This window comes from Octodon degus, unplaced genomic scaffold, assembly GCF_000260255.1.
Source record: "Octodon degus isolate 3935 unplaced genomic scaffold, OctDeg1.0 scaffold00232, whole genome shotgun sequence".
NCBI lineage: Eukaryota > Metazoa > Chordata > Mammalia > Rodentia > Octodontidae > Octodon > Octodon degus.
In genome coordinates, this window is record NW_004524808.1 from 1125601 (window position 1) to 1137880 (window position 12280).

Genomic DNA, 12280 nt, shown 5'->3' on the forward strand with positions numbered 1-12280 from the left:
AGAGTTTTCTTCAGTCCATTAAGACTCAGCTCCCCTTACATGGGCTTTGGTGGAGGTCGTGGGGCAGCACCAGCAGTTCTAAATCGGGGTGGAGGATTTCGGTCCTTACGGGCTTCACAAGATCGATTTCTGACCACTTTGCTGTGAATGGCACAACTCACACAATAATGCAGCTTCACATACAGCTTAGGAAGCACATAACCGTCGAAGACACTCGCTTCGGAAATGTCCCTGATGGCGGCGGTCTCCACTATGTTCCAAATGACAAACTTCTTAATAGCCTTATCCTTGGGTACACACTGGGCGCAGTTCGTGCAGCGAATAGGCTGCACAAGACCGCGGCCCTTTTTGGCACGACCGTTGTTCCTTCTTTTTTTCGTCATCTTGGAAAGGAGGACCCAAAAGCTGTTTTAAGATTTTGTACCACTGTTTTTTATTTTTTTTCTTTCTTTAAAATAATAACTGATGTCAATAAAAAAGGTAAAAAAATGTACTTTTAAATAATTTACATTACTGCAAAAATAGTATCTTGCAACATAATTTCATTTTCCCTTTATGCTATTGTTTTAATAAATCTTCCTTTTCTTATGTCATAAAAAAATAAAGTCAATTATATTTCATAATTAAAAAAAAAGAGGGTGAGGCTAGGACTGTTGTGTGCTCAAGGCCAGCCTATCTCAAAAAACTAAAATGTTGTTAGAACATATACATGTTGAAAGTATGTAGGATCATGTGTCTGAAGCATAGGTAAAAGTGCTTGTCTAGACCAAGTGTGAACACTCACCAGCACAGGAAATGAAAAAGCAAAATTAAAGGCACTGTAAGAGAGAAAGTACACATGTGAGAGAACTATAACTGAGTGACAAATTTCAAGATAGAAGATCACCAAGCATGGAGTAATTTGGGGAAGAGAAAAGGGAACAGAACTGAAATAGAGGGGAGAGAGTGAGGGGAAGCTGTGAGTGTGATGGCAACTGCAGGGCTTGCGTGTAGACCAACAGGGTCCTGGCTAGGGAATGAAGGGAACTGACATGTTGGTGGGTCAACCACTAGACTGTAAAGCTGGGGTTCTGAAGCAATGCACAGCTTTCTTCTACCACAAGCAATGGTAAAATAGCAACAGCAGGTGACCTTTTTGATTTTCTATCCACTCTCAGTTATCTAGGAAGTAACCTGCGCAAGTTTTTTTGGGGGGCAAGGCCTCGTGAATGTGAGGCAATGTTGAGTCTTGATTTTTTTTTCCATTTTTTTTAAGAGTGTGTGTGTGTGTGTGTGTGTGTGGCCAGCTCAGCCCACCAGGGGACGGGGCTGGCTGGCATGTGGTGCTGGGGGACTGAACTGCGGTCCCTGTGCTTTGCTTTGCTTAGCTTCTTGTAAGTAGGTGCTATAGACCACTGAGCCATCTCACCAGCCCGTTGAGTCTTGATTTTAAAAATATCAGTGAAAATCATCTCTGAGACAAATAAACTGAGTTCAAACATTGTTCATATTTGCTATTGAGGACTTTTTACAAAGTGGTAGGTAGAAAAACAGATTAAACAAGAACAGGGCTATGAACACGTCAGGATTGATACTATTTTTTTCTTTCCCCCTTGGTTTTGAAATAGTCTTGCTAGGTAGCCCATGATGGCCTCAAACTCATGGCCATCTTTTTGCCTGAGCCTCCTGAGTGCAGGATTATAGTTGTATACTATGTTTGTGGTTAGAATTGGTATTATTTTGCTTATATATATGCCAGATATTTCCATAATATTATCTTGAGACTAAAAATTGCTGCCCCTTATATGTAGAAGTACTACGTACTATCACATAAATAAATGAAAAAGAATGCTGTCCCCCTAGCAATAATTTTATATCTTTTAAAGGACAATAAAAAAGAGAAAATTAAAGGGGCTGGGGAGATGGTTCAGTGGAATAAGCACATCCCTGGCAAGCGCAAGGGCCTGAGTTCTTGCGGAACCAGGGATTGAACTCAGGCCCTTGCCAGGGAAGCGCTTATTCCACTGAGCCATCTCCCCGGCCCCTAGGGCCTGAGTTCAATCCCTGGTTCCATCCAAAAAAAAAGAGAGAGACAGAAAATTAAAAAGGAACTGTTGGAATCTTATCAACTGGTAAAATATTAAACACACAGATGCCTTAAAATGTTTAGAAATTCACTGTTGGTGTACTGAGATATTTGTCAAGTTTCTGGGTTTTGCTTTTTTGAGACAGGATCTTGATATACAGTTCAGGCTGGCCTTGAACTCCGGGTGCAGCAGCCTGAGTGCTGGGATTACTATACACATATGCCATAAGATGTTCATCAAATTTTAAGAATTATTACTACTGTTACTATCTTTCCAGTGGTATTACCTGAACTGTTTCCAAAATCCTCTGGGCACGTAGTACTGCAGCCGAGAAGCAGCTAAATGACCAAAGATGACCTGAAGATGTCTTAGGACACCAATATTATACTCCTTCCTATCTTCTGTTTTACTTAATGCTGGTTTGTCTTCAAATTGTTGAGGGTATCCAAATACATCATCTCTGGGATCAACATTGCTCTGAAAATCAAAAAAGTATTATTGAGCTACACTGTAGTAAAATACATGAATATAAATGCCAGTTAGTGAGCATATGATTTATACTTTTATTATTTTTCCCCAAAGCACTTGGGGTTCTCTTCTACTGACCTACATCTCTGGATTTTTAAAAACTTTTATTTTTAGACAGTGTCTTGCTAAGTCACTAAATTGTCCATGCTAGGTTCAAATTTGAGAGATGGAATTCCAGGCATGTGTTACCATGCCCAACTTAACCTTCGAAGTTTAGACTATTATGCTTGCCCCCTCCTCATTTTATAAGAGCCATTTTTATTCTTTTTTTCTGAGACAAGAGTCTTGATTTGCACTTCAGGCCAGCCTTGAACTTGTGGGGATCCTTATGCCTTAGCCTCCCAAGTGTTGGAATTATAGATGTATGCCACCATGCTCAGCTGCAAATCATTATAAATGAATACTCTCACCATAAGGTGAGAGGAATCAGAGAGTGTAGGTGGTATACAGCAGAGTTAGTGCAATCAAGTTAGACTAAGCTGGACACAAATTCAGACTCTACTACTTCAGGTAAATAAGTTTGACCAAGTGAACATACTTAAAACTTTCTAAGATTCAGCATTCTTATGTGTGCATGGGGATAATACTGTAAGGCTTGTATGAGATAATGTAGAAAATTTAGTAAAATATACACATTAATAGTGGTTATTGCACTGGGAGATAGCTCAGTGGCATAAGTGCCGGTCTGGCAAATTCAAGGTTCTGAGTTCAATCCCCGGTACCAAACAAACAAACAAACAAACAAACGTGGTTATGCTCAACAAATGGTGCTGTAAGTGGGATCATTATCTAACACGATATGCAAAAATTTAAAATGTATCCAAGTTCTAAACAAAAGAGAAAACATATTTGGCCTGGGGGAGGGGGTATGCCAGAGCTACAGATGGAAACCAAGGTCTCAAGCATGCCAGGAAGCACCCTACCACTGAGCTACATTCCTAGCTGCACAAAACACTCAAAGAAAAGAAAGTACAGGCTTCAAGGCATGTTGTACTATAATTTCCTCACTATGGCACCAAAGATAAAGGCAACAAAAGAAATACAGACAAACTGGACTTCCTAAAAATGTATTAAAAACTTTTTCCATGTAAATATGCTCTCAACTGAATGGGAAAAAACAATTGCCAATCACTTATCTGATAAAGGATTAAAATCTAGAATAGAGAAATTCTAAAACAAAAGTCAATTAAAAATGGACAAAAGGGGACTGGGAAGATAGCTCAGTGGAATAAGTGCTTGCCTGGCAAGTACAAGGTCCTGAGTTCGATCCCTGGTACCACCAAAAACAAACAAAAGAACAAAAACAAACAAACAAACCTGGACGAAACACTTGAAGACAGTAATGTTCCAAAGATGATACACAAATAGCCAATAATAAACATTGCCAAATGATCTCCACTAATCATCAGAAAAATGCAAATCACAACTATAACGAGATATTACCTCATTGTGGTAAAGAGAACATCACAAGTGCTAGTGAGGATGTGAATCAAGTGCATGGATCTCTTGTGCATAAATGGTGGCAATGTGAAACAGTACACTTATTACAAAACATTATAAATGGAATTAGCCTATGACTAAGCATTTCTACTTCTGGGCGTGTACCCAAAAGAAACGAAAGCAGGGCATCACATTCATTGGTCACTTTGTCACAGTTACAAAGTAGGAAGCAACTCAAGTGTTCACAGAAAGATGAACAGATAAGCAAAATATGGGATATAAACATAAAATACAATAGAACACTATTCAGCCTTTTTAATTTTGTTTTTTTCAGCCTAGTTCTTGCTATGTAGTTTAGATTGGCCTTGAACTAACTTGTAGTGATTCTCCTGACTCAATCTCCTAGAGTACTGGTATTACAGGTGTGTGCCACCATGCCCAGTATTCAGTCTTTTAAAAAGAGAAAATTCCAGCATATTACAACATGGATGAACCCTGAAGACATGCTAAGTGAAATAGCAATAAAATGGCAAATATTCAAACAATCCATTTAAAGTGCTTAGACTGTCAAATTAATAAAGAACAAAGAATGGTGGTTGTTTGAAGCTGGGATTTGAAGGACAAGTTGTTAAATGGGTACAGACCTAATTTTGCAAGATAAACACTTGTGGAGATGGACAGTTGGGATTATACACAATAATATTAAAATAGTTAACACCACTTAATCATGTCTTTAAGAATTGTTTGATGCCTTGAAAATAAAGTAATACAATAAGACACTAAGCTAGATATGGTGGCAGACTTTATAACCCTAGCTACTCAGGAGGGTAAAGCAGAAGGATCCCAAGTCTGAGGCCAGTCTAATCAGTATAACAAGACCTTGTCTCAAAAATGAAAATAAAACCAAGGGGCAGCAATATAGCTCAATGGTAGAACACTTGCCCAACATGTGCTAAGGATGAAATTTAAATTCTAGTATTAAAAAACCCTAAATTCTAGTATGAGAAAAGAAAGAAAAAAAATTCTAGTCTGTGCCCAAAAGAAATTTAGAGCTCAAGGAAGAAAACAAAAATATAAGCAGGTTGCTCACAGTGGCACATGCCTATAATCTCAGCACTTGGGAGGATGAGGCATATAAGTTTGAGGCAGTAAGTCTGAGGCTAGCTTGAGCTCACAGTGACTTTCATTCAGGCAGCCCAAAGTAGACAGTCAGATACACTGTCAAAAAAAAAAAAATCAAAACTATCCTGGCCTTAGTATCCTGAGTAGCTGAGATTACAGGTGCAGATAACCACAGGTAGGTAAACTGTGTCATTTTCAGTGCCTTACCTACTGATTGCCAACACAATCAGCTGTAACTACTTGTGTTTAACTCAATATCCCAGGGATGTATGATGGGCTGCAGAACTAAAATTTAAATTTCAATTCCCCCTCACAGCAGGGATTCTAACTAGGTATGGATGGGGGTATAAGCAGCAACAGCTTCTTCTTCTTTTTTTTAATTTTTAAAATTTGTTTGTTTGTTTATTTATTTATTTAGTGTATGTGGCCAGTTCAGCCCACCAGGGGGTGGGGCTGACTGGCATGTGGTGCCGGGGGACCGCGGTCCCTGTGCTTTGCTTAGCTTGTTCTAAGTAGGTGCTTTAGACCACTGAGCCATCTCACCAGCCCCTCCCCCCCTTTAAAAAATTTTTTTTTGCAGAACTGGGCATTGAACTCAGGATGTTGCACTTGCCAGGCAGGCGCTTACTCTACTGAGCTATCTCCCTGGTCCCATAAGCAGCTTCTATGAAGTGTTATTTTTTAAAAGTGCTAAGGCTGAAATTTAGGGCCTCACACATGCTAGGAAAGTGCCCTATCACTAAGCTACAGCCTCAGTCCCTAATCCCTGGATGATCTGGTCCATAGGTCCAGAGAGGACTTGATGTGTGTTTTAAAAGCCCTGCCAAGTGGTAAAACTATTTTTTTTAGAACAAATCTAGTCTGCTGACTGAAGGGAGGAAATAAGGAAAGAAACACTCAAGATGTTTATCACGAGAATATACTCTCTCTTCTGTTCCCACTAATGCAACAAACATGAAAAGACAAATACAGTATAGGGTATATATAAACACAACCACAATCTAATTCTTGCCATCTTCTCTTTCTGAAAAGCAATGTCATAGTCATGTCAACTCTGATCCACCACAACAATCTTTCTGTTGCTTTATTTTCTATTGAATACTCTGTAGGCAGCCTAAATTTTGCAACAAATTGGGGGAGATACAAGTATAACCTAGAAGCAAGCACAGATAATAAAATTGGCAGATACTATACAATTAGGCACAAATCAATGATACATAATTAAAATGAAAGAGAAGTAAACATATAAACTATTAAGATTTATAGAAACTCAAAATTATACTGAACACTACACAAAAAAACAAAGTGTACAATAAATTGCTACTTTAAAATGTAGCAGTCCAGCCAGCAGAGTCTACCTCCGCTTTTACAACACAATTGGCCCTCCATAACTACCAGCTATACATCTGCAGTCACCAACTCCTGACCAAAGATACTGGATGAAAAACTGGGTCTGTACTGAATATGTACTGACTTTGTCATTATTCCCTAAACAACACAGCAAAACAATTATTTTCATTGAGTCAGCTATAAATACTCCAGAAATGTTTAAATTACACAGGAGGGAAGGTGTTTATAGCACTGTATGTTACTACTATGTCTTTTTATATGAGGGACTTAAGCATCCAAAGGATATTAACTGTATTCTCTCTCTTAAGAGAAAGGTATCAGGCATCAAAAGTTCAAACACAGAAAAGAGAAAAAGCTAAAATTTACCTCATTGTCCTGCTTCTCATCCCCAGACATATCATCATCTACATCACTACCTGTGCCTTCAATTGCAAGAATACCATTCCTGATGGAGGGAATCATGTAGAGTTGTTGAATCACGGAATTCATGTAACAAGTAGCACCAGCATTTTTCAGCCCCACAAATCCTTTTGGTGGGCGGGGTCCAACAGGTGGCAGGTATTCCCACTCGGTAAGTGCTTCACAGGCTGGGAGAAGGAAACAGTCTTGTAGCAGGAACACAACTATCTTTCTTGTCCTTTTGAACTCTACAAGAAAAAAGCACCTCCACCACCCCTCCAACAACCTAAGGCAGTGCTTTCACTTCTCATTTATTCTACCTTCAACACTCCTTAAATAAATAGTAATGAGGATTCTTATCCACACATTCAAATATTAATCTGGTTTTGTTTCTGATAGCAGTCTGAGAACTGGCCATACAAGCAAGATAGCATACTAGGTTTGCTTTTACCTTAACTATTAATTCACTTGAACATTTTATACTTTCATATGCTTTTAAAAATACCTTCAAACTCATTGTGGCATAAAATATACATGATAGTTTGCTCAGTCTTTTTTTTTTGTTTTGTTTTCGGTACTAAAAATTGAACTCAGGATGTCACACTTGTCAGGCAGGTGCTGTGCTGCTGAGCTAAGTCCCCAGCCCTGCTCAGTTTTCAATAACCCTAACATCACCACCCCAGTACTGACACCAATTTGTCTTTTTTACTTCCAAACCAGATTGCAGATTTCAAAGTCTTCCGAGAATTGTTAATCACTAGCTACCCGCTATTCTCATATAAACCTGGAAATAACAAGTATTATCATTTTCTATGGGACCCATTAAGTGAATCATAGTCTACTGAACTGAAAGGTATAAAGCTACTAAATCGAATTAGGTAAATACTTATGAATTGGTGGGTAGGAAACAGTGACAGATCAAATATATCTTTAGACTTAATAAAGTAGAAGTGAAGAATATGTTTGTACTATATTCCAATCTATGGTAAAAGAGCAAAACGAAAGAGTTTGTACGCAGAGAAGCTGGGAAGGCAGACATGAACTGATTATACCTAGTAGGACATTTTAGTGTATTCTCTATTTAGCACTTGAAATTTTTCCATGTAAATGTGCTACTTAAAAAGACCCCTATTAAATTTAAAAAATCATGGCACTATATATATTTGAAATAAAGTCTAATCTCTTAAGCAATTTATTTAATCAGAAACACCTAAGATATTAAAATCTCTGTATTTTGAAACACAATATGTATCTAAAAATAATATTTAGCGATTATACTGTGCTAAAAACTGGTTTTCTTCTTTGAATGAAATGGCCTCTGTTGTGTTTCTGTATATTCTGCTACTCTACCCTGCCCTCAACCTTTTATGAGTTTCAGTTCAAGACCTGCGATCTGCACCCCATTTTCATGGGCTTAATAGAGGCATCAACGGAACATAAACAGCATGTATCAAGTAGTACCACTGCACACTCATCACCAAAAACCTAATTTTCTTAAACCTCATGGAAGTAACATTAAACTTGTATTTTTAATTTTTACTTTTGTCTTTTTGAGACAGGGTCTCACTACGCAGTTCAGGCTGGTCTTCAACTCATTTTGTAGCCCAGGCTACCCTCAAACTTGCAGTGATCTTCCTGCCTCCGCTCCTTGGGTGCTGGGATTACAGGTGTGTGCCACCACACCTGGTTGAAGGAAAGTTGAAATACAACTTCTTAAAGTACTGTACATTTTAAAATACTTACTAGTTATTGCTGTGCCAATGTAATACATTTCAGTCAAAGAATCTACTATCTGTTTGAGATTCCTCACACAGCCAACAGCTAATGCCACAAGTAACTCAAAGCCAGCATTAATTGTGGCTGGTGAACTACAGACTGGGATAGCCTGTTCGGCTGGGAGTTCTCCATTTCTCATATACTGCAGGTAAACATTGGATGCAGGGAAGATGAAATCATCAATCAATTCCTAAGAGTTAAAAAAGAATTATGTATTAATAATAATATATTCAGGAAAAGAAACAAGTATCTCTTGTAAGAAAATAATTTTAAAATTACTTATTGGAAAATAAGATATTATAACTCACTTGGATTCCCCACCCACCCATCCCTGAGACAGGGCCTTGCTGTTTTCTTCAGGCTAGCCTTAAACTTTTGGTGACTTCCTGCCTCAGCCTCCTAAGTGCTAGAATTACAAGGCTTCCACCAATATGCCCAACTAAAATATCCCATTTTTAAAGTGCTATGTATTATAACTAGAAACACTCATTTGCCATGTTAAAATTTTTTTAGGTATTAAAATAACTCACTATGGCCAGGTGTGGTAGTGCACAACTATAATCCCAGCACTTGGGAGGCTGAGGCAGGAGGATTCTCTCAAGTTTGAGGCAACAGTTGGAGTTCAAGGACAGTCTGAACTGTATACATAGTGAGAACCTGATCCATCCCCCAAACAACAAATCCACCACCAAACCTCCTCTGCCCAAAAAAAAAAACCCACCACCAAAAGAGAAAAAGATAACTAACTACCGGCAGCAGTACTTCCAAATTTACATTTTAAGAAACCTTAGTCCTTGAATCAAATGTATATAAAAAATAAACCAGTCCCTTCTCCCCCCAGTACTAGGGGCCTAAAGCAGAGCCTTCCCATTAGCTACATCCCCAGCACACCCTCCTCTGGAGACAGGGTTTGGCTATATATAGTTCAGGTTGGCCTGGAACTCAATGTGATCATTCTGCTTCAGCCTCCCAGTGCTTTGGGATTATAGGTATGTGCCACCACACCTGGCTGGCTAATCTCTAGCCTTTTAAAAAATACTTTGAGATAGAGTGTTGTTAATTCATCCAGGGTGGGCTTCCTTTTTTTTTGGCGGAACCGGGGATTGAACTCATCAGGCCCTTGCGCTTGCCAGGGAAGTGCTTATACTACTGAGCCATCTCCCTGGCCCCCTGACCATTCTTTCAATCCTCCTGCATCAGTCTCCCAGAGTGTTGAGATTATAGGCATGTGCTACCATATTCTGCCTTAAATCAACCCTGAATAAAATTAAAATGATACTTGTGATTTCTTTGAGTTACCATACACAAAACTCATTAAAGAAATGATACATTATAATCTTTTTAATTTAAATAGTCTGATAAAATAATTATCTTATAAACACATGTCTATGATGTCTTGAAATAACATATGGCCCAAAAATATTTTGAAAATTAATAAAGTGAAAATACTACACTGAAGGTAAGATACCATCAAGTGGACAGATATTTAGAAGTATACTTCTCATTTAAGACCAGGAATGCTGAACTTACTTTAATGAGATTAGCACCCCCTTTTTCACAACCAATATGAAACTTCTTCTCAGGAGTTTGAAAGGCCAGTAACTCTTTTGTTACCCCAAGGTGGCCTTCCAAGATCGTCTCTTCCACACCCGTTTCACCTGTTCTTTTAACATCATCCTACCAAAGGAAAAAAAAAAAGAAATGCATAACCTATAAAAGAGAGGTAGGGCTGGGTACATGGCTCGGTGGCACAGCATCTGCCTGGCAAGTACAAGATCCTGAGTTTGATTCCTGATACCTAAATAAATAAATAAAATAAAGGAGAGGTAAAAGGGAAAGACTGAGTCAGAATAAGACAGAGCCGGGGAGATACTATTCCCTAAGCCATTGATGGTGAACCTTTTAGAACTTTTAATGATACAAAGAGCCCACTGCAGCACGGGTATCATAGGTTTGTCACTACTAGTCTAAGCCTTTCCATTTGAGCAAATTTGCAGACTTATATTACTTTCAAAATTTTCTAGAAGCAGGCTTAAGAAATGATGATCTAAAGGCTAAAACTCAATATCTCATCAGAAGTTAATTCTGTCTTCATGATCAAAAGTGCTAGCCTGTAAGATGTATTTTTAATGAAAACTCAGGATTTTTTTCTTCAAAAAGACCGAATACACTTAGAAGCATCAAACAACAATATTCCAAGCCTCCAGCAAAGCATTTTTACACAACTAGTTACGTTTTCATTCTGTGAATGGTGAGTTCCAAACATCCACCAATGCAGTATATATTCTCGTCAATTTGTTATTCTGGAGTTTCCCTTTAACCAAAACATTCAAAACTACAAACCACCTATTAATAAAATATCATCAACGATGATGTAACCTAACAGTATTAACTATAACTTACCCTAATTCTTTTAAGCCAATCAATTTCATTATTAAGAAGAACTTCAGCATTAGGTACATTAATATTACTGTTGTAAGCATAATTAAGAAGGTGCCTTAAGAGAGTGAAGTAGTCCCCTGAATGTTTAGCTCTCTCTCTCGCTGTGCTCTGAAAATAAGAGAACAACAGTATGAATCTTCATGTCCATAATCAGAACCTTGTCTTAAAAGCAAAGTAGATAACTATAACAGGGAAATTTCTAATATTTTATCTATTAAATACAGAGTGACCTAGTTTTAATGAAAGCTAAAACTAAAATTCATTAATGTCCTTGTTGGAAGAATTAATCACATGGGCAAGCATATGAAAAATGTCTCACCCCCAAAACGGTAAAGAGCAGAGTAATGAAGAAAAGCAGAGGCCTGTGTCCCATGCAACATCTGGTGCACATTAAAAAGAACTGCTCCTGTGCCACCTGACGAACAGTTCTGAAACAGAAATGTTTCACATTTAATACATTATTTTCATTTTTAAAAATTTGAACACTGCTTTCTCTTGGCAAGGGGAATGAACAGTGGGGATATAAAGGTAAGCCTACTTACACACTCACACCACCAATAAATAACAAAGGAACTTAGGCTGTACATATAGGACTATACCCTGAAATTAGTGCTCCAAATTTGAGGGATGCTTTCTGACATGCTCTCTCTAAACAGGCTGGAAATGCTACTCTAGATTAAATGCTCTTCAGTAAGTCTTATGCAATCTTTCACCCTTCCATTCAATTGTGCTTTGGAGCAACAACTTTCAGGGACTTCTGTTGCAATTACAGAAAGGATATGTTTGCAGGCATTCTTTGTATAAGTGATTCTGAACACGGTCCTCAGATCAACATCAAAAGCATTTGGGAACTTGTTAAGAGCCTTTTACATAATTTCATTTGCACACATTTGAGAACCACTATATTATATAGTATTTCCTCCTCTAGAAGGACTCATGGGGACGGTGTCTCTCTGGTCTCAATACTAGGAGTTTTGGGGCCTGGGGAGATGGCTCAGTGGAATAAGTGCTTCCCTGGCAAGCGCAAGGGCCTGAGTTCAATCCCCGGTTCCGCAAAAAAAAAAAAAAAAAAAAAAAATACTAGGAGTTTTACCTTATGATTACAGATTTAAAATATCAATTATATGCTAAATAGATCTCACATGAATAAATTTTCC

General features: G+C 38.1%; 1 protein-coding gene across 1 annotated transcript in view; it reads right to left on the reverse strand.

Annotated features, from left to right (window-relative positions):
* The window catches only part of Usp9x (ubiquitin specific peptidase 9, X-linked), a 152926-nt gene that overhangs the window by 24192 nt on the left and 116454 nt on the right, over window positions 1–12280 (reverse strand). The window contains exons 27-32 of the mRNA XM_004645592.2: window positions 11443–11551; window positions 11085–11231; window positions 10212–10358; window positions 8649–8871; window positions 6873–7093; window positions 2353–2543 (exon numbers count right to left, since the gene is read on the reverse strand). Coding sequence (XP_004645649.1) covers window positions 2353–2543; window positions 6873–7093; window positions 8649–8871; window positions 10212–10358; window positions 11085–11231; window positions 11443–11551 — 1038 coding nt within the window. The remainder of the gene's footprint in view (window positions 1–2352; window positions 2544–6872; window positions 7094–8648; window positions 8872–10211; window positions 10359–11084; window positions 11232–11442; window positions 11552–12280) is intronic.